The sequence below is a fragment of the Thermobia domestica genome, unplaced genomic scaffold, assembly GCF_964235325.1.
Source record: "Thermobia domestica unplaced genomic scaffold, izTheDome1.hap1.1 HAP1_SCAFFOLD_99, whole genome shotgun sequence".
In the NCBI taxonomy this organism is placed as follows: domain Eukaryota; kingdom Metazoa; phylum Arthropoda; class Insecta; order Zygentoma; family Lepismatidae; genus Thermobia; species Thermobia domestica.
In genome coordinates this window covers 122,993-147,538 of record NW_027655887.1, presented here as the reverse complement: position 1 = coordinate 147,538, position 24,546 = coordinate 122,993, and the positions used below count along the sequence as shown (strand labels likewise).

The following is a 24,546-nucleotide window of genomic DNA, read 5'->3' as shown; positions in this document are numbered from 1 at the left end:
AAAAAAAAAAAAAAAAAAGTTTAACTCGAACGAGAATCGAGACCCTTTGCATTTGAGTTGCTGATTCTCGCTCTGCCACGCCGTCACTTGATAAGTTTGCGCGTCGTACGATATATGCGGCGAGTAGAAAATTTTAAGACGTTTTTTCTCCGTCATTTTTGCCCATTGCGCTCTCTCAGTTTGTAATATTAACCCTTTAAATGTGCACTACCACCTCGCAAAAAATTGCCCTGAAGTTCACTTACCAAAGTGTGCCTTCTCCTTGGTAAAGTTTCCAAGAAAAGCATTTGGAAACAGCTTGGTTGTATTTTATTATAATAGCAGAGGTCAGCTTTCAGAAGATACGAACAGCGCGTGTGACACCTTGAGGAAAAGACACTGCAGGTTGAGTGCTGTTTTCCATTATGGAAGGGATTCTCGGTCGATTCTCACCCCCTGGAAACGTAAAAATTTTAAAAGAATTTAGACATCATTCGCGGCAATAGTCTGAAGACCGGCTGTTTAGTGGATTGTTTTTATTTTGAAATACAGTACATGAAAACCAGTTGTTATTTCTTCCAATGAAGTGAATGCACTATGGATCGAACGTAGCGTATACCCGCGTACTTCCTAAATTTTAGGTGCCTATACGATAGCTTCCAAAAATTAGAGGTGGGTATACACCGTATACCCGCGTATACCCTCCATTACATCCCTGGTTTGAATAAAAGTAACAAATACTTTTTACTTTAGCTTTGTTTTTACCTCTGCATAATGGGGTATTTCCGTATTAGCTCTATATTTAACATTCATTCCTTCTACGACACTTTCCGTTTCCGAACTACTCATGCAGCACACAACTAACTTGTCTTTGAATAATTTATATTACTGTAGCTGCTTTTGTTTCATAATGTGTACGTGGAGGTATACTGCACAAATTACTTTTAAGAGCTTTTGGACAGGAATATATGCGATTTTTTACAGATAATTATAACTCCACGCACATTTCTTTCTTTCTAGAGGACGGATATATTTTATATAAGGAAGCAAGCCGTTTATACATGGAGTGGTTGAAGTCAGGATTAAAGGAAGAAGAAATAGCAAATAGAATTATTGGCTTATATAATGAAGCGTTACTCAAAATGAGTTCTGTGCTTGCTGAGTCATTTGTTACCTTCGATTTGTACGTGATGCTGGTATCAGTTGTATGCTTGTGGCAGGTAAATTATAATTTTTTTCTTCTTACTTTTTATATATATATATATAAATATTGAAACGTATTTAGTGAGTTGTTTCAAGTGGTAATATTTGGTTTCCGCGTCTTAAATTCTTCACCCTTTGACAGGTTGGAAGGAGAAACAGAAATTGGTTGTATCTATTATTTAAGTACCTTTCTGGCGTTTATCTAAGGCAGATGGGTACCAGAAATCGAACACGGTGTTCGCGACTAGGAAAGTACATAGTACGCCTAGTTCATGATATTCAGTATCACTAACTTGTACTAAACACACTGGCTTTACAACTGTATAAAGGCTATGGTAGCCAGACAGATTGTAGTCAGGTATGTGATTAACAAATTCACTTTCTTTTTTATTTAGTTCGTATCTGTTTATTCAAATATTACTTCATGATACTGGCTTAATACCGAATCTTTGCTGCCATCAACAGCTATTTGGTTACATCGGAGCTTTAAGTAAGCTCCAAGTATCCTATCATTTTTTTTAAATAATTATTAAGATACTATGATATGCGTTTAAACTACATGATGGTTCGAAAATTAATTTAATTTGAAGGACGGAATAGTTTAAAATTTCGGAAATTATTACTTTTATTAATATGGAGCTGGTGCAGTTGAAATGTCTTTCTAACGTAAGTCATTGTCAAAGGCCAAGAAATGAAAACTACAATTCCTGCTTCGTGAAAGTAGTTTCCAGTTACGTTACACAGTTTTGGCATTACTCAAACAACGATTAGATTCTATTACAAAAGAAGTCTGGAGTCTGCGATGTGAAAAAGTCCTCAACTACACATTGCACCATTCGGTCATCAGGAAAGTTTTCCTGCCAAGTAGTGATGGAGATAAGATAATACTTTATGCCGAAATGATGCTTTCGTCTTGATGGAGGAATACATAATGGGATCACCCATTGGTAGACCAACATACTAACATTAACATGTTTTGCGGTTTTGAAAACTGTCTTCGACGTTGATCACGATCCAGCCCCTGTCCTGACCATTTACTATTGTCGTAACATATCCACTTTTCATAAGAAGACAGTCCGATGCAGGAAATCTTCCCGATTATTTCATATACTCAAAGAACTTCAAACTTCGAGATGTCATCCCATAACTATATTTCATATACTCAAAGAACTTCAAACTTCGAGATGTCATCCCATAACTACAATTTATTCACTTTACCGATAGCACAGAATCTCTGAACGACAGTGGTATGGTGTATGCCTCTCTCTGTAGTTCTACGAATACTTTTCTAAGCGTCTGCTTCCTTAGCGTTCCAGACTGTCTTCGACGTTGATCACGATCCAGCCCCTGTCCTGACCATTTACTATTGTCGTAACATATCCACTTTTCATAAGAAGACAGTCCGATGCAGGAAATCTTCCCGATTATTTCATATACTCAAAGAACTTCAAACTTCGAGATGTCATCCCATAACTATATTTCATATACTCAAAGAACTTCAAACTTCGAGATGTCATCCCATAACTACAATTTATTCACTTTACCGATAGCACAGAATCTCTGAACGACAGTGGTATGGTGTATGCCTCTCTCTGTAGTTCTACGAATACTTTTCTAAGCGTCTGCTTCCTTAGCGTTCCAGAGGAGCTCATCAAAACACACTGTTGGTCTGTGGTCATAGAGCTTATTTTTAAGTGTTATGTCTAGGGTTGCTGGAGTTTTCGTTTAGAGATCGAGACGTTGATCACGATCCAGCCCCTGTCCTGACCATTTACTATTGTCGTAACATATCCACTTTTCATAAGAAGACAGTCCGATGCAGGAAATCTTCCCGATTATTTCATATACTCAAAGAACTTCAAACTTCGAGATGTCATCCCATAACTATATTTCATATACTCAAAGAACTTCAAACTTCGAGATGTCATCCCATAACTACAATTTATTCACTTTACCGATAGCACAGAATCTCTGAACGACAGTGGTATGGTGTATGCCTCTCTCTGTAGTTCTACGAATACTTTTCTAAGCGTCTGCTTCCTTAGCGTTCCAGACTGTCTTCGACGTTGATCACGATCCAGCCCCTGTCCTGACCATTTACTATTGTCGTAACATATCCACTTTTCATAAGAAGACAGTCCGATGCAGGAAATCTTCCCGATTATTTCATATACTCAAAGAACTTCAAACTTCGAGATGTCATCCCATAACTATATTTCATATACTCAAAGAACTTCAAACTTCGAGATGTCATCCCATAACTACAATTTATTCACTTTACCGATAGCACAGAATCTCTGAACGACAGTGGTATGGTGTATGCCTCTCTCTGTAGTTCTACGAATACTTTTCTAAGCGTCTGCTTCCTTAGCGTTCCAGAGGAGCTCATCAAAACACACTGTTGGTCTGTGGTCATAGAGCTTATTTTTAAGTGTTATGTCTAGGGTTGCTGGAGTTTTCGTTTAGAGAACTGAAGATTTTACGATCTTGAAGGGAAGGGGGAGAAAGGTATGTGATATTCAGAATTTATGTGCAACAAACACATATGTTTTCACATACTAACGTAGAATAATTTTAATTGAAAACGGGGAATTTCATTACAGTTTCACAAAATACATTACAGTTTCCTGGTGAGAGCTCATGTGGTTCTGATCCCATGTTAAGCTTGAAGTGCTCATATGTAGCCTCGGTGCTGAAGTGTACGCTAAAGTCAAAACAAATTAATTGAGTATATTACATAAATCATTGATATCTTTTAATTGTATTTTAATGAAGACTTTTCACTCTGAACAGTCTCACATTCTCTTTTTATACTTTCAAATAACTCCTTACGGAACATATCGAAATTCACAACTATTTGTAGTTCTGCTTTATTAGTTCACGGTAACTTCTGTTTCTGACGTCAGTACATGACCGATCGAAACTGCAACGTGACTCAATTGATGTTGACAGACGAAGGTTAAGATGCTAAAACCAAAAGATTCTTGAATATCAGGTTTGGATGCCGGGTAGATAAGAACCTGACCTATTCTCTTTCTGAATACAAAGTTGTATCATTTGGTTGTTAATAGTGTGTGAAGAATCAGTTCTTGTGATTAATTAAAAAAAAAAAAAAAAGTCGCACCAACCTATAAAAGCATTTTAGTGTATCTAGGACTATTATTTCTTTTATTTATTAAAGAGACAGAAGAATTCGTTTTACGGAGAAAATAAAAAAGGTGTAAGTAAAACATGCCAGACAAATGTAAGCTCTTGCAACCCTAGTTGTGTCACTGGTACGAAATTTTAGAAACCGATGAAGTAAGGCCATTCATTCTCCACTTTTGGCCCAAATCCTCTGTTGATGGTTTTCGTGGCCAGATGTGTCAGATGCGCCAGTTCGAACTCGTAAAGAAACATCACTTACAATTATGCATTTCTCATATTGGACTTTCACACGATTCTGTTTAATTGCAGTGCCATATTCAGGCCTTTTCATTGATTGCGTTACAGAGAGTAGTTTTTCTCCAGACTAAAATCGGAATTTCAACGATATGAACTCAATATTTTTGAAACATTTACCAAAAACTGAAAGTAAAATTCGATGATAAACTCAGTGGCAAAACCAGAAACAATTGGATTGAGTAACAAATTACGATTAATACGTAGATTGTAAAGTTATAATGAATACTAAATCATGAACGTTGCATCTCAAATTATAGAACTATTTAAACTCTGCTAGATAGAAGTAAACCTAATTTATTGGATTAATACCGCTGTATTTTGTTCGATTGGTGGGAACACGGCGCACATCTGGCGGAAATATCTTGTGTTACTGTTTCTAGTTGTATGATTTTGTGTTCTTTGCATTTGTGTGAGTTTGAGTAAGAGTGTGAAATTACTACATGAGATACAGGTTTACATTTAAATATACATATCAAACATTATGTATTATTGGACACCTAATATTTCGCATCGTACGTTGTTAGAAATTTGCTTATCTCGTAACATTTTAGTATATTTGTGCATATCGTTTTGGTTTCCGTATGAGTTGAGAGAGCAAACCCAAACTATAAATGAGTGGCTGTTCTAACAATATATATAAGTAATATGATATCAGTGCTCTCATTTGCTCTCTCTAAAAATCCTTCTGAGGCATGTACTATGAAAATATGTAAGTTTACGCTCTGTTGAAAACGAAAATAATAATAATAATAATAATAATAATAAAATAAAATAAACTTCGCGTGCATGGGAGGTGGTGTCGCTAGCGGAAGGAAAGAAAAAAAATCATAAAAGGTTTATCACTAGGTTAAACCATGACTAAATCGCCTTATTACTGTTCCTTCCGTATATTGCTCATTTTCTGGTTAAATTTCATATCGGACTTCCGAAGAAAAAAAAAAACTATCCAAACAATTTATTGACCATGTTAATACCGACCACTCCCAGCCACGGCCGCGTTTTCAGTTTTATTAGAAATATGAGAAGGAAAAGAAAAAGAAAGAAAAAATATGTAATGAGAGTAGTAGAAAGAGGTAGGAAAGAAGAGGAAAGGAATAAGGGAAAGAGATAACAAAGTAAGAGAAGGAAAGGAAAACAACTATTACTGGATGTCATTGCAAAATGTAGCAAAGGGAAGTGGATGGTTATTGAACTGAGTTTGTCTTCAAGTGCTATTGGGTAAGGATTTAGTACTAACGTAATCAGATATAGACACATGTTCATACATACAGCTCAGACCTAGACCCAGATAACCACGACTACTGGGTTATCCCAATCTAGCCCCGATCGGTGAAAAAGTTTAATTTAATAATTCATCCACTGTTTCCGAAGTACTCAACTAATATCCATTCTTGGAAGTTCAGACTTCGAAATCGACCACACATATGAATTAGCCACAAAAAAAAAAAAAAAAAAAAAAGTTATCAATGTAATATTCATATTTTATGCGTCGATATAAATTTCGATGAATCTGAAAGAAAACGTCGTATTCAGGCTCATCCTGCTATGTTAGCTTGTCTCCCAGAGCAGATTTAAACCAGTCGGTATTGGTCCTTCATGACCTTGGTCGTAAACTACTACATATCTTAATCTATTAAGCGTACATTACCAATATTAGTACAGTAAAAAAAAAAAAAATCGTATCAATACTACAACTTAAAGCTAGATTTATCACCCAATCACACACTCATTCACACAGGACAGTGTATAGGTATTAAGGTTTATAGTCAAAGTAAACCATCTAACTACAATTTTCACAAACGTTTTATTACATTAATTTAAAAAAAGAAAAGAAATTCAAAACACAAATTGTTGTTATATGTCAGTAGCATATACATTAAAATACACATATATATATATATTCGTTGTTTGGATTATATAATGGCATCGTTCTAGATGCAGATGAATATATATATATATTTTGTTTACATAGACGAAAAGAAAAAAATAATATGATCACATATATGACGTTTTAGATATCGTAAAACAAATTTGTAATTCACAATATGAATCACTAAAATATTTTCCTTACATTATTTATTTAACAGCGATGAACGAGGGAGAAAGAAAAAAAAACTTTTGTGTGTAACTAAAAGATGAGTCTTTACCTCATAAGTTAGATCTTTAATAGTATTTATACGTCCTGACGCATATATCAAATGAAGCGTTAAAATCACAACTATTAGGCACTATTCATAGCGTCCAACTATTTCGCTCTACTTTGTTTCATTTTTTATATATATGTATATATATAGTCATAAGCATAGCTCATCGAGCAGATGCTACACAACTTTATACGCACATTCACATTTTCAATAGTTTTCCCACCTTGAGATTCTGAAAGACGAAATTTTGTTTATATCACGCTTAGTATATTTTCGTTCGGGTCGGTCCGATTACTAATTGGTCAGTTTACCATATCTAAGTCACCTGTTCTTTGTCGGGACACATCCTTTCATTTTATTTAATTGATTATGTAAAAAAAAGTTGATATAGAGTATTCCAGTTCAGAGCGACATTTTCACAAGTATTAGAATGAAGATGGCTGGGATCCAGGAAAACACCACGAATTAGGATTCAGGATATGTAGGTGAAGGAGGGGGGTGTAAGGGTACACTTTCCAAGTAACCTGTCATCGTCGAACAGATATTAAACAGGTTGATGAGTTTAGGTTACGTTTAAGACCTGCCGTTATTCCGTAATACATGTTAGTAACAATATTACATTTAGAATTACTAGTTACATTCATTGGAAAAACATATTTATTACGCGGCGATATTCTTAACCTCTACCTCTCTACATTCACAGGGAAATTACTTAAAAAAAAAAAAAAAAAAAAAAAAACCACGGCAACCAATTAGCGTTCGGGATAAATGCGGCGCCCTTACATATATCCTTTCAATCAATTTAACATTTGGTATTTCAGTTTAATATTCTATTCATATTTAATATATATTTACATCTCGACACATGCATATATATACAATAAACGCGCACACATATAACTCAATAACCCCAACAACATATTCAAGGTTGCAACATTGTACAGAGAAACAAAATTCCCTTTTTATATATATATATACCGCGTGATTATAAACTTTAGATTTTACATATGTATTTCAAGAGTAGGTCATAATATAAATAAAAAAAAAAAAAGAAATATTGTGGCAGGCACGTAAGACAGAATATTCATAAATACATGAACATATATAAACCAAACAATTTTTATCTTAACTTTGGGCCCAGGATTAAAACAATATTTACGGAAATCAAATAAATGGAAAGTGAGCACTGGATCAGAAGAGAATCCCAGACGGACAATGGTGAAGGAATGAAAGTGGAAATTACGGTGTACTGAATCGTTACCCACTTCGGCGATGGGTCAAATATAATGTAAATCCAGTTCCTACAGATTTCATCAAACGAATAGTGTCCCGAGACGTCTCAGCTGGTCATTACGGTTAAAAAAAATTATACATTAATTCATTGATATATAATACTTTCAAAATCGGGGGGGGGGGGGGAGTTGGAAAATTAAAAAATAATTATGAAGTAAGAAGGAAGAAAGAGACAAGATAGAGACAGCGGCGCCAACGAAAGGAGAAAGATTAAGGTACTATTCACTACACAGACGAGTGATCGAATTTAAATATATAACAATTCACATCCAAAAATATTCACATATGCCGAAAGAGGGTGGTTTACTTAAATACGTGAACTAGGGGGCGTCCTGCTGCCAAGGATGCAAGTCTGTGTCCATCAGATCCCAATCCCACAAGAGTTTGCTTGTAAGATTGAAATCTGAGCCCCGTATCCGGCCCAGACCAGCAGGATAAAAGGAGAGGGGGAAGGGACCAGGTAACTGCGTCCCCAATTTCGAAATCTCTACGTAAAAAAAATATTCGACCCCTCAGAAGAACTAAGAAGGTTCAAGGACAGTAAAGAAACTAGAGTAAAAGTAATGACTAAGATATCCCTAACTAGTGATTTGCCAAAATTAAAAAAAAATAAAAAAATAAAATAAAAATAAATGAATAAATAAATAAATAAACTGAATTTTGGATCGGTGATTTCAGTGACCAAACATCACCGATGGCTACCCTGCGCAGACATGCCAAGGTCTGGGATGTTGTTAATTTCCATCATCTAATTAAACTAAGAAAAGAAACGAAAAATACTTAAGAGGGTCAGGGGTCGACATCCGGGTACGCAAATGAAACTAAAATTTTAGTAGCGGTTAATTTAATTTGAGTTGCCTCGTTTTTCCTATTCACTCTACAAACACTGTATGGTAGCGTAATATGAGGAAAAAAAAATCTCAGAGTCATAGGATCTTCTCTTTCATAACCGACTGAAAACATAATTCACAACAGCCCAAAACACCAACTATTTGGTATCATGATCGATGAGCAATTACATTTAGTTAGCCATTATATGATGCTATCCCTACCCTGCTGTCAGACGAGATTGTTATAAATAAATACTACTGTTATAGCATACTCAACTACGAAGCAATAATATATTCTGACATATCACTCGCCTACCTTGTCGAGTGATGTCTCGGCGTGGAGGTCAGAACTCGAAACGATTCTCACCACGCATTTACGTTTCATCTGATGCTATCCCTACCCTGCTGTCAGACGAGATTGTTATAAATAAATACTACTGTTATAGCATACTCAACTACGAAGCAATAATATATTCTGACATATCACTCGCCTACCTTGTCGAGTGATGTCTCGGCGTGGAGGTCAGAACTCGAAACGATTCTCACCACGCATTTACGTTTCATCTATATATCAACATATGGCTAAAATACACTGGGCCCATGTATACACTATACGGGTGTCCTATCATCTATTCTCTTTTACTACACTACATTTACATTTCATTTATATTTTCATTTTATTCATATATTTATTAATTTCTGACAACGCAGTATTCTTTTTAGACATCCTGTTTCTTCTACCTATGCCCAGACTATACATTCATTCCATCATATACTTTGAAAATCTATAAATCGTGTCCCGACCAACACACAAGAAACATTACTCGAACCCAAGACTTCTTTACCACACAAACCATCCTATATCTTACTTCGCAGCTGTTTAAAAACAAATCTCTATATAGATATATTCACAAAAATAATAAAATATCCGCGATAATATTGCTGAATGTGATGAAATTCTGACAGCAACAATGAAAATTATTCTGCAGCCACAAGAAAAAATTTGGAATTCAATATCGTAATTTCAGAACGGAAATAGCATCACATTGGCTGACTTCTGTTAAGAATCTATGCATAGTTTATTTACTTAAATATTTTCATTACTGGACTACGCAAAATGTCGCAGTTTTCAGAATATTAGAGTGTCAAATCATATTATCCAACTATCTGTTCATATGGGCCGGAAATTATGTTTACTCGGTTTTAATTCGAAAATAAAGGTCAATTTTGTAGAACCTAAATCACTAACTGGGTTCAATGGTAAAATATGCACGACTGATAGTACTGAATTCCGACACAAGGGCGCTAGTAACTATTTGATCGAACTGTAAACCACGGAATGTGACCTTGTACACTGAATTATTGTACTATATTACTCTCACTTTCAGATATGGATTATAATGAGTTCATTTAATGACGGAATACGAAAATCGAATAGTAAATACCACACTGTCCATATTTAATTATCTCACGCTCCCAATCACTCACTACTACAATTACTACTACAAGAAAATGTTTACTACATTACGAATACACACATACTACTTAAACTACAAGACATATTATGCTAACACATACTAATCATTACTACCATTAATTTTGTTATCTATATAACACGAATAGAATTCATCAGAGTTTACCATTTTTGTTTAAATCGGCTCTAGTTAATTTAGAGGAAGGAAATGGACAGTGAAAACTGAACCAATTGGTCTTGATTAACTCATGATATTCTGTAAGCTACTGGTCAAAACGTGTCCCAAGGGGACATACCAAAGCTATTAATTTAGAGGTTCCCCTACCTAAAAGGGGAGGAAATCTAGAGAATTAAATATTTAGCCCATCCCTACTGGAAGCTATCCCAATTCGGGATTAAAACAGGAGCCCTTAAAGTTGACTTAAGCAATCATTCTAAATGTTAAAAAGACTATGCTAAACTTAAAATACCGCCATGTGGGCTACTAAAAAAAAAAAAAAAAAAAAAAAAAAAAAAAAAAAAAAATCTTTTGCTATCTATATCAACAAGTTACTACACGGACAGATCTTGTCTTTATATGATGTTGGGAGGGGTGAAAAGGATAATCACTGTATTGAAGTTACTGAGTCAAAGCAAATGAAGAGTTTATCACATCAAATTAAATGCACTTAAATGTCGAACCTGTCCACACTAATTGTTTACATCCATCATGGCGTCCTGTGTTGACAGCTACGTCTCACCGAATTTTAGTCTGTTTTCACTATGGAGATTTAGTGATTTTAGCTCCTGTACTTCCGGGTTAGTGTATTTTTGACCTTGAGATATTAATTACCTGGTTTACTCGGCTATTCTGCTGACAATCCTCTCAATCTGTTAGCTGATTAAATATGCATCTCTACTTTTCCTGTGCTTGAGGTAGAATGAAGATGATCGCGCCTTGATATGTAGCGTGGGTAACTGCACCAATCAAAGTAAAGCTTTTTGGCGGTGGAGTATTTAAAACGAATAAAAAATGGTAAAATCTGGATTGAACCGGATCTTTAGAGGAACATTGGTACCAAAAGAGGGGTGAGGAAAGTCCGAAATATTGTGCCAAAATTTAGATTGGTTAATTATTCTAAAACTTCCATCCAATGGTGGGCCTATATTTCCGAATAGTACTGACACCGTGAGATTTGTAATCGTCCATTTAAAATATGCATATATGAGATTTATAATTAGTTAATATATGAAAAAAGATATGAATCCCCAAAAATATAATTCCTAAAGAATTTTTTACCATCTTCCATGTTAATTTGGAATAAAATAACAAACAATTAAATAACTTATATGAACCGAAAGAAATTTTTGCTAAATAGAAAGTACAGTCGGTGCAAAAATTTCTGGCACCCTCCCATCAAAAATATCATTACATTAAATTGTAATGTTACATTACACTGTAGAGTCACTTTGATGCATGCATTATTAGTATACGTATCTATGTATCCTGTTTGTGGTGAAATGCGTAGGATTTTTAAAAACGAAATGTAAATTTAAAATTATGTCGAGATCTAGTGTCCGTTTTTCTTGTGTTAACTACATTTTCGTATGATGAACACATACCTTACTTAAGCTGATCAAATGATCAGCTGATTCCTATTGAATTCAATATGTAACTGTACTTTGTTTTTTCTTTCTTTCTTTCTTTCTTTCTTTCTTTCTTCAATTGTACACTTTAACAGTAATATCACGCAATTCGTCTGTTACTCTCCACAGATTTCATACTCCTATTAATCTAAACATTATCCATGTACAGGAAGTTGGTGGGATTATACAGAAATAATTTTCCAAGAACTCAGATCTTATTTCAGACCCTGACTTCATCATTGCATGTATTCCATGGGCCGTGTGTCCAATCGCTTTATACCACTACTGCACTGTAGATTTGGTTACAGTTGGACTAGGGCAATTGCCTTCTTACATATTCTCTTTCCAGAAATCGTTCTGTGTTTTTGCACTGAGTTATGAGATTCTTTTCAGAAGGACGCACATTAGTAATTAGAAACTATATTTCTGGTCTTTCAGCGTGCCTCCGACAAGTTACCGTGTAATGTGAAAATATAATCATCTAAGTGGGTTTTGGTGAATGTATTAAACACAGTAAGTACTGTAGATAATTGTTCTATATGTATAACTGCGATAAATCATATATAAAATGCCTTATTCGTCAATTTTCCTTGCTGTGTGTTAGGCTGTAATGTAAACAAACAGTATTGCCAACCCACATTAATCTGCAAGTTGCGCACAGACTATTGCGTTCTGTTGGTTTCGATACATCGAATCACGATGAGTTCCTGCATCGAATGTAATAAGACTATTGTGAGACAAGAAACAGCTTCTAAGTTACAGTGCTCGGACTGTTTGAAGTTATGTCATCTCAAATGTGCTAAATTAGAAGAGACGGATTTAGAATTCATGAAATCAGTGAAACAACCCTGGCGCTGCAAGTCGTGTGATAAGACAAGAAGACGTAGCTTGCGTTTAGAATCAGCTTCTTTACCAGAGACAGAATTGCCAACTCCTTCTGATGTGTTTAAGTTGTTACAAGAGCTAAAACAGGAAGTGTCAGATCTAAAGAGATCGAACATTGAAACTGAACGGGAACTTCGAAACTCGTTAGAACTGGCACATAAAAAGTTAGATGAAAACGCCGATTTAATCAGGAAACAGGCGGAAACAATACAAACTTGTTTAGCGACGGTAGAACAATTAAAACAGGAAAATGTGACATTAAAGAAAAAAATCACGGACATTGAACTGCGAATTGATGAGGTAGATCAATATAACAGACGAAATACATTAGAAATTTATGGTATTAACAAACAAATTAATGAAAATGTATTAGATATTGTAAAGTCTGTGGGGCGAGCATTAGATATGACTGTTACAGATTAAATGATCGATGCTTGCCACAGATTACCTGATTCATCCTCTGGCACGGGTGGTGGTATTATTGTAAAATTTGTAAGGCGTACTGATAAAGAAATGTTCATAAAGCAAAGGAAAGTAAAAAGAAATTTAAACACAGTACATTTGGGTTATACTTACAATCAGATGATTTATGTTAATCACTCTCTCACGTCATACAGAAGACGTATCTTTGGTCAAGCTAGAAAGAAGCAACGCGAAAATAACTATGCTTACTTATGGGTTGATTATTCAGGGAATATAAAACTGAGAAAGAAAAAGGAAGATACGTTCGTGTATGCTTTAAGAACACTCGAGGATGTTAACAACCTAGTTACAACCTAATGGATACTGTAAGGATTGGTAATTTAACCATTTACTATCAAAATGTTAGGGGTTTAAATACAAAGTGTCAGGAATTTTATTTAAATACATTAAGTAATAATTTTGATGTAATTGTTATTACCGAAAGTTGGATGCATAGTAACCTTTATAATAATGAATTATTTGATGATAATTACAAGGTATATCGATGCGATAGAAATGGAAATAAACGTGGTGGTGGGGTGTTGATTGCAATAAGGGATAAGTACGATTCCAAACTGATTGACTTAAAAAGCGAAACAGAATCTTTAGTTGTAAAAGTAGTTGTATTTGGTCTAGGAATTAATTCGTGCGGTTGGTACGCACACATTGAAGCTGTAGTACAAACACAAAATACATAAATACCTTAAGAAAAATATTGTCCATCGCTAGCCACCACTTTCGCCCATCTGTCAGGCAATGTACGGATTCCGTGGCGAAAGAAGTCCTCATCCTTGGAAGCGATCCAGTCAGAGACCCATGTTTTGATATCTTCTGAAGAAGTAAACCGCTGTCCAATCAAATCGTTGTTCATGCAATCGAACAAGTAGTAGTCCGAAGGAGCAACGTCTGGTGAATACGGTGGGTGGGGTAAAACTTCCCATCCGACATTTTCTAAATAGGTTTTGACCGGTTTTGCGACATGTGGGCGAGCGTTATCATGTTGAACAATAAGTTTATTATGTCTGTTCTCCCATTCTGGTCGTGTTCTGGCCAAAGCTTGCTTCAAACGCATTAATTGTCGTCGATAACGTTCTCCATTCATAGTTTCACCCGGTTGCAGCAGCTCATAGTACACCACACCTTTCATATCCCACCATATGCACAGCATAACCTTTGCACAGTGAATATCTCGTTTTGGTTGTGATGGACCTGGTTCACCTGGTTTCACCCAGGCCTTTTTTCGTTTAGGGTTCTCGTAATGGATCCAATTCTCATCACCCGTAATAATTCGATGCAGAATCCCCTTTCTGCTCTGTCGTTGAAGCAGCAATTCGCAAATGGTTTTTCGTCTTTCAACGTCTCTGTCTTTCAATTCATGTGGAACCCAATGTGACATCTTTTGAATCATTCCCATGGCTTTCAAGCGTTTGGAGACTGTTGTTTGATCAACGCCTAATGCTGCTGCAAGTTGTTCCTGCGTTTGACACGAATCCTGCTCGAGCAATGCTGTCAAATCTTCGTCTTGAAATTTTTTTGGCTGTCCAGCTCGCTCTTGGTCTGCCAAGCCGAAATCACCACTTCTAAACCGTGCAAACCACTTCTGACACGTTCGCTCAGCTAGAGCATGGTCACCATACACTTCCACCAAAATACGATGACTTTCAGTCGCACTTTTCTGCATGTTAAAGTAATGCAGCAGAACACCCCGCAAAAACACTTTATCAGGCACAAATTGCGCCATGTTCACTTAACTACAAACTGGTGTTGTTGACGCTTTAATCCACTGCCCTATACTACGAACGATACGCGATGACAGGGGTTTGCAACACATGTGTGGATACACGGAACTGTGGGACGCTCCGTTCGTTGCGCCATCTCTTGTCCACCCGCACGAATTAATTCCTAGACCAAATACATAGTGTATCATTTTATATTGTGACTGTATACTTTACACCTGCTTTTTCTATTGATAAGTATATGTCTTTTTATAACATGTTTGAGTCGCATCTGGATTTTCAATATCATAATATACTAGTTATTGGTGATTTTAATTTACCTTTTATTAGTGATTCCAAATATGACTTACAAACCGGAGGTAGCGCCTACAAAATTTTGTTCAATTTTATGAACCTATACAATCTATTCACCTTGAATGACATTAAGAATAGCAATAACAAAACGCTTGATTTAGTTTTAACTAATATTTTAAATACTGTAGTAACTAGAGAATTAATGCCGATGGTACCTGAGGACAAGCAACATCCTGCTCTAAGAATATTAATAAGTACAAAAAGTAATGTTAGTAGGGTCCAGAACGAAACTATTTATTATAACAATTTTCGGAGAGCAGACTTTCTTCAATTGTATAGAATGTTGCTTGATACGAATTGGTCTGCCTTGTACAATGCAGATTGTGTAGAACTAGCTATTAGCATATTTTATAATAAAATTAATGAGGTTTTCTCTAGTACGGTTCCGAAAATACGAAAAAGAACAAGTAGAAGATATCCATGTTGGTTTACTAAAGAAATCATTAAGATGCTAAAATTAAAAGATTACTATCGGAAACATATTGCGATAGCGGAAGAATATAAGGAATTATTTAGGGAAACAAGGAAAAAAGTAAAAACTATGATTAGTAAAGCATACTCAAATTATTTACGAGAAATAGAAAATAATATAAAATCTGATCCAAAATCTTTTTGGAACTTCTTAAATAATAAAAAAGTAAATCGTAATGTAATGAACTATTCAATGAAGTTTCAAGATGTTACTCTTGAAACTACAAGTGATATAGCGGAAGGATTTGCTAGATATTTTCAATCTGTATACACATAGCTCTGTACAAGATACACATCACGAAAATATTCTACCTTTGTCACCGAACTCGTTATCATTAGGCTTAATTACTGATGTTGAGTATAAAAGTGCTGTAAGAAAACTGAAACCAAAACGCTCATGTGGTCCAGATGGAATACCTCCATATTTACTAAAAGTATGTTCAAATATCTTAATGCGACCGCTATGTGCAATCTTTAATCTTATAATAAGGACTCAAGTATTTCCTGAAGACTGGAAAATAACACGAATTTGTCCAATATTTAAGTCGGGTGATACGTGCAATATTGAAAATTACAGGGCAGTTGCTGTAATTTGCGCTCCGGCGAAGGTTTTGGAACATATCCTATATAGCAGAATTTTTAATCATGTAAAATGCTTTATAAATGTCAATCAACATGGATTTTACCCTGGTCGATCAACAACTACAAATTTAATTAATTTCGTTCAAGATATACACAGTTCATTCTCAAATAAAACTAGTACACACACGATTTACTTGGATTTTAGTAAAGCCTTTGACAAAATAAATCATAGCATACTTTTAAATAAATTATCATCATATGGTTTAACTCAACCTTTTTTTAAATTTAATTAAATCATACTTATCTAGAAGGAAATATTTTGTTCAATACAAACAAACGAAATCATTAGAATACGTAGCTACCTCGGGAGTGCCTCAAGGATCAAATCTGGGTCCATTATTTTTTCTATTGTATATTAATGACTTACAGTTCTCAATAAAACATTCCAAATACCTTATGTATGCAGACGATGTAAAATTATATAAAGAAGTAAGGTGTATTACAGATACAATAGAACTGCAAGAAGATCTTGATTTAATATATAAATGGAGTGTAGAAAATAAACTTAACCTTAATATTAAAAAAATGTGCATTTATGATAATGTGAAGAACGAAAGAGCGTATTAATTGTTATTCATATACTCTTAATGGTGAAAACATGGAAGAAATTACCACATGTCAAGATTTAGGGGTAAAAATTACACGCAATTTATCATTTGATAACCATATCACTGAAGTGGTTCTTTATGCCTATAGACAGGTTGGTTTCATTATACGGAACACCAGAAATTTAAATGATGTTGTAGCTATTTCTATGGTGTATAATAGCTTGGTTCGGACCAAACTAGAATATACATGCGTTGTTTGGGCTCCATATTATAAATCTCTTCAGGATAAAATAGAAAGTATTCAAAAGAAATTCCTAAGGTATCTCTATTTTAAAACAATGGGAGCTTCCGCTATAAGAAACAAAATATCGTATAAAACCCTTCTAGATAAATTTAACTATGTCAGTTTGAGTAACAGACGTGAGTTTTTTCAACAATTATTTCTCTATAAAATTATGAATTCTTATGTTGACAATAGTAATTTCTTACAAAAAATTGGACTCAATGCTAGACCAGGCTATCTACGTAAGCGACATCTGTTGACTGTAGATGTTCCAAGAACTGAAATGTATAAAGGCTCACCATTATATAGAATGTGCAGTAGGTTTAATAGCATATCAGTATTAAACAAAGATCTAGATATAGCATTACCTCTGTCTCTGTATACAAAGAAGTTGAAAAATATATTGTATTAGAATGTGAATACATGTATTTGCATATACATGTGTAAACCAATTATCTGACTGTTAATGGTTTCTTGTAATACTCTTCACGTTTAACGGTTTATACTCTTACGATAGTTATTATTGTCTTTGTCAGATATCTACAGGAATTTTGTCCGTATCATTATATTCACTATTATGTATAATATTATATTATATGAACTATCTATATTATGTACCTTCTGTAAGTGGAGATTCTATTCTCTTTTGAAGAACAATAAATAAATAAATAAATAAATAAATCTATGGCCATTTTAGCCCGTCGCATATGAGGGATGATGTCCCTCGGCGATCACACTACCCGGGGAAGTGGCGAAAGAAAGGAAGCGGCCTGGAAGCTTTATGTTAGGCATCACCCTGGCATTTACCTGGTGTGAATGAGGAAGGTCCAGGAAAGTAATTTAGGATGGCTGGCCTCACAAAAGCTTTACACCTGTCCGACCGAGTGTAAGAACGCACATAAACCCACTGGGCTTATTCTGTTTGTTTTGAACTGTCCCTTTCAGCGCCGAAATCGCAAGAAACTGTCTTTACACTTATTCAAAGTAAGTTACAAACATCACTCTTTATTTAAAATAATAATCTCTTACGCTGAAGTTTAACAGAACACTTTTTATTAAGAATTTTCAAGTCTTCATTATCAAACTATTTGTACTTGCTTGTTTAGAAAAAACGGTTTCTCAGCTGATATAAATGGCTCAAATGTTTCCTCGACAGCTATACACCAATTCATAATTTGTTCTCACAGTAGCATGTGTTAAGAACTTGTCTGATCACTCTGAAGTAAGTACATTATATCTCGAAGAGAAACGCTAATTTTTCTTATTTCATTAATTTGTATAGTGATTGACAAAAGGAAATATGAAGTTTTATAATAAATAAACTGTATGTTTACACTATATGTTATCAACTTCTGTCGCAGACTGAATCATATATTGTTTTGTTAGGAATCATGATAAACAGATTTGTGCTCAATTCTTATCCAGAGTGAGCTAGAGAACCTTTTTAGCGGTTGCAGACATTCAGAGAATTTGTTTTTATCTGAAAAAGATCAAAAATATTAATTTCATACAACGAAATAATATATTAAGTGTGTTACTTATTCAGTAGTTAGACCGCTTCTGCAAATATTCCTATTAATAATAAACGTAACATATAAACACTAATATCGTTCAAGTAATTTAACAACCTATCCTTTGATTAGTATAATAATTTGGCTGATTATTAAGATTATTACTATATGATTATATTACTATTATTACTATAAATGACATTAGACTAACAACAACTGTAATTTAGTCTTATTAATTTTCTATCTGTAAATTTTCAGTCTAAAGCCATGAAGTCTCCTGATTAGATACAAAAATTTTCGCCATGCAAAATAGATATTTCTTCTAGCCACTAAAACACAGCAACGGCACATACGTGCCTGAATATACATGAACAAACCAGGCAGCTGATGATCGCGATAACCCCGAAGACTTTTTGGCATTAAAAATGTGAATTTTAAGTTTCTGAAATCATTTTCATGATCTTACACATTTATAAACTTCAGAAATTGCATTTTAAAAAGAAGTAGGTTGGTAGCTTTCACAACAAGGAACAACCTTTATCGTGGTTCTGTTTGTATTGGCAATAGGAATCATTAAAGAAGGTTAAAATTGTACTGTACAATATTTCTTATTACGTTTTCGAGTTTTTCTAATAATGACTCAACATTTAAATGCAAGATTATGTTGTGCGTGGGTTTTCTCGGGGTTCTCCCGTTTCCTTCCACTTTCTTCATTCCACCATTTCATTCATTACTCATCATCACCGTCTCCTTTAGCCTAGCCGGCATAAGCGTGGGACGTAAAACTCAAAAATTTCATTTCATTTTTTTCAAGATAATGTTATAAACTGATAAAGAGGAGGCTCAAAACAGATCTCAGTTCCAATCGTTTGTTATATTACGTACTGCGTCTGTACATCGGCAATATATTACATTGATGAGATGCTTGAGGAAACTATTGTATCTTGTCTTAACTGTTACTTTAAAAGATGGAAAGGGAAGATATATATATATATATATATATATATATATATGAATTATGCATTTTCAAAGAGACTACCTGATAATTCACTTTTTATTTGTTATTTTTTTTTATATATAATTACTGGATCTAGAAGTGAAGAGAGAATTTTAATAACCGCCTTCAGGTACGTTAAAAATTTTAACAGCCGGTTCGGTTCAACTGACTGAATGATACCACTGGATATAAATATGTCTTATTGCGATGATTATGGTAATAAATTTCTTTTAATTTTCATTTTCATTTTGTAAAAAAAAATATTTATTTAGGTCATCACTTCTATTCTACTGGTGATTCTTCGCTGTGCGATATCTACTCGTGCAATTTGAACGGAAGATATATTTTCCAGATTGAAACCCATTATCTGAATGTTCGCAATCCGCTAAGGAGATTCTGTATCTCACTCTGGATAATAAATGACCACAAATATGTTCATCATGATTCCTGACAAAACAATACATGATTCAGTCTGCAACAGAAGACTGAACAGAACAGAACAGAAGACGATAAGATGGAGTGTATATATAAATTTGTAAATAGAACTTCACATTTCCTTTTGTCAATCACTATACAAATTAATGAAATAGAAAAAAAAAAAAAAAATAGTATTTCTCTTTGAGACATAAGGCACGTACTTCATAGTGATCAGATAGGAAGTTCTTAACAAACGTTACTATGAGAACAAATTATGAATTTGGCGTGTAACTGTCGAGGAAACACTTGGGTCATTTATATCAGCCGAGAAACCGATTTTCTGTAACAAGCAAGTACAAATAGCTTGATACTGAAGACTTGAGAACTCTTAATAAAACTGCTCTATTAAACAGCAGCAAAAGAGATTATTATATAATACACGATGAATAAAAAGTGGTGTTTTGTATCTTACTTTGAAAAAGTGTAAGTAAGTAAGGATTTTATCTACTCAATATCTGTACTACGGTATTTTAAGTAGGTTTTAGGATTTTGGGGATTTTTGTTTTAATTTATTATCTTGATAGATTTAGTTTTATGTTGTTTTTTTTTTTGTTTGTTTGTTTGTCTGTCAAATACAGCAAAACATATTATACAAACTTTTGAACTATTAATAATTATTAGGAAAAAAGAAATGAAACTGGTGAGAGACCGCTTATTGAAATAAATAAATAAAAATACAACAAAAACATATTTATTAAAATACAATTCAAAGGAAGGCTACACATATATACAACTGTAAGCGATAATTATTAGTGATCAAAATCGTATTACAAGTTCTGAGTAGGCCATAAAAGGACTCTATCGGGTGACACCTAAAACATTTCATTCCGTTTTAAATCTCTCTATCGCCTCTGGTCAAAAGAACTCCGAGTTGGGAATTTTTGGAAAATTATAAATATTTCTAAACCACTGAAAAGTGTATGATCTATGCTTAACCAGCGAGATTCACTATATAGCAATATACTTTTTCTTCCAGATTCTTCTGCTATTTATATTGTGGATGTTCGCAAGACCAAGGAAGAAAATAATACATTTGAGCGAATGCTGTATGACAATTTTTGCTTTAGCTGCAATATTGTTGTGCGTGAACACGGCAATATGTTCAGTTCTTACTACAAGCAACACCATTTTATGTGAGCTTAAGCCAACATCTGTACTTATAACACTTACTACCGTTGGAATATTAGCAACTGTTATCTACGTAAGTTCGTCGTACAGCTTTAGAGTTGACAATCTAGTAAAGGTAAGCATCTGTATTTGGTTAACTTGATTTTTAAGTGTTTGTTGTGAATATGGAGGAAAGCCTAAGATGATCCAGGCGCCGCAAGTGGCTATGTTATGCACTAGTCTGCATCAAGCACGCTAGTGACATCTAGCAACGGTTATACAAACTACTTAGAGATAGGACTTGCTTTTTCATCAGACGATGGCAGCACAAGAAACATTCTAATTTTTATTCCAGCATTACACTGTAAATTAAGAATGCATGTTTCGTGTACACAGTGCCAAGAATTAAGTTATGCAATTAAAAAGAAATTTTATACAGGGCATGAAATGGTAATAATTAGTACTAGTTGCTAGAGTTAAGAATTACACTATTCTTAATTCCTAAGGTCTTGCTTGTTTAACTCTCAGGCATTTCTCACCTCTGGTCCCAGCATCAATTATATAACAACACTGAAAAGCCGCGTTCCCCTCGTCTGATGACTGGCCCGCTTGCTTGCGATTTATGGGATCCTGGGATTTTTTCCCGGAGAGAAAGCACCGGGAAGTCGAGAATATGGTTCGACTTCCCTCATAAACTATAAGTCCACGCAAGAGTGCAAGGGGCTCTTGAGGGAAGTCACATCGGTAAAAAATTAAATGTTAGATGTTATCGCTACGAGCTAAGAGAAAGGGCTTTTGTACAGCTTCTGAAAGCTGTTTACAAGAAATAGTACATTATGTCAGCTTTTTTTCCCTTGGCTTACTGGGTCCACGTCTCATACAGTCTTAGTAAAAAGAAACAAAAATCAAAGTTTTAACAGACAAGCAAACAGTTTACAAAAGTGGTAAACTCAAACGCTAGTTGCCCATACCGAAATTCTCTAGTTTTACATATTCCATTCTCAGATTCATGTAATGAGTCATTAGAACATGAAACACAATAACGACCAATTACATATTGGAATTCAGTTGAATTCAGTTGAATAATTGATACATTTATTTGATTAATGAATACGTAATTTATACGTAGTATTTATTCAATACTGCATTTAAACAACATATAAAATTACATAAACAACCTACGGAAGAATCTTTCTGAAGTTACTATTTTCCACTCATATTCAAAAGTAGAGTCATAAAAAAAAAAATAAATAAAAAATAAAAAAAAATGGTACAAACATGTTTCTGCCCTCTCAGAAGCCTGGAATAGATGTACACCAAATAAACGCTTGCAATGACACATGAACAGTGAAAAATCTGACTGCATTCACTTAGGTCATGTGGGTCACCATCTACTGGCCGATTTTGGTGGTAGAAATGTTCAATACGGAATATGGTTACCGCGAACAGCTATGCAGGCTGCACAGCATGCACCCATGACCATCAAGACCATGCTAGACCATACTAGACCATCAAGCAGCTCCTGTGATAAAGGAGTTTAGTTTAGCAATTTACCGTGATGGAGGCGTTAAGGCTGCAATTTATCGTTCAAGGGTATCTCATGCATGCTCAATGGGATTGAGGTACGATGACCACGCTGGCCACTCGAGACGCGTGATGTCTTCATGCAGAAGGTTATTCACCAATTGTGCCTTATGTAGATATGCATTCTTATTCATACAAACATAATTCAGGACTGTATGCATCATTTAACTGTCGGGCATGCTGTTCAAAGGTGATGTTCCTGTAGATATTAGGTAGCTGTTCCTCTCTGATGCTGGAATACATGAAGTGGTGTACGAGACCTAACATTGTGCCGCCTAATAGCATGACACAAGGTCTATTGTCTCTTTCAATAGCATTTTGATGGTAGTAACGTATTTCTGGTGCCCTCCAAACAACAAACAAACACTCTCCAAGCTAAATCGTGACTCGTCAGTAAAGAGTACACTATTCCTCTTTTCTGGGTCCATTCACTGTGGGCTATCCACCACTGTAGACGTGCCTGATGCTGCTGTTGTGTGAGGGAAATATATCTGGCGGGTCGGCATGCATGCAATGTACATTCGTGTAACATCCTGTATACAGTTTGACATGATACGTGGGTCCCAAAGACAGGTGCAAGGTCTCGAGCTATTGTCCCTGCAGTGCTCATTGGTCATCAGGCATTTAAGACCAGATAACAATCCTCATATGGCGTTGTTACACGTCGACAAACTTCACCTTTCAATGTTTTCACCAGGAAATTATTTCACAGTCACGATACAACACTGCAAGGAACATTCAGGTCCCTAACCAAACCCTGTTAACTTTGCCCCATTTCTAATCGACCGATGATCCGACCACGCATTACAACATTCACATGTTTTCTGGCCCATCGTATGTTCGTAGGACATGTTCTCTACGACCGATATGTACTGCATACTCCGGAAACCACAACTTAGTGAATACGTGTTTCTTCCACTACAGTCATAGGGAGCGTATGTGTCGTCGGACCTACTTAATTTCAGTCAGGCATGCCAGCTCAATGTCTGGAATTCACAGGATCAACAAGATATAAAGGTTACTTTTCGAATTTAATATTCCACAAGTTTTAGACATGAGTGTACAAGAACTTGTATAACATTTATGCATGTAGTTCATTAACGAGTCAGTTTTGTGCATTGTTGCATTACAAAACGTCGTCAACATAAATCCTTTTTAAGACTTTTTTTTAAATGAGTTTTTTTTTTCTTTTCTTTTCTTCAAAATCTGATTTTTCAATGACTGAGAAATTCCGACTTGGTTTACACATGAAAGATACGCTTCGTGCAGAATTTTCAGATGTACTTTCCTATCCTCTATCTTCTGACTCCGTTTGCATCCTTATGGCATCTTTCCTACCATCTAAAATGTGGATGCGAAAAAAACAGATTTGGTTGGATTTCGAAAGTACTTCAGGGTTTACTGTGAAGAACCATGTCTGTTTTGTGCTCCTTCGGTAGTTCCTAATCTAATTCATCAGTAAGATAAGTCGATGACGCTAAGCGTTTAGTAAATCA

At 34.9% G+C, this 24,546-nt stretch overlaps 1 protein-coding gene across 3 annotated transcripts in view; it reads left to right on the top strand.

Annotated features, from left to right (window-relative positions):
- The window catches only part of PIG-G (phosphatidylinositol glycan anchor biosynthesis class G), a 162,611-nt gene that overhangs the window by 73,644 nt on the left and 64,421 nt on the right, over window positions 1-24,546 (top strand). For all 3 annotated transcript variants that reach the window (XM_081747196.1, XM_081747197.1, XM_081747198.1), the window contains exons 8-9: window positions 1,000-1,199; window positions 21,336-21,602. In XM_081747196.1, coding sequence (XP_081603322.1) covers window positions 1,000-1,199; window positions 21,336-21,602 — 467 coding nt within the window. The remainder of the gene's footprint in view (window positions 1-999; window positions 1,200-21,335; window positions 21,603-24,546) is intronic.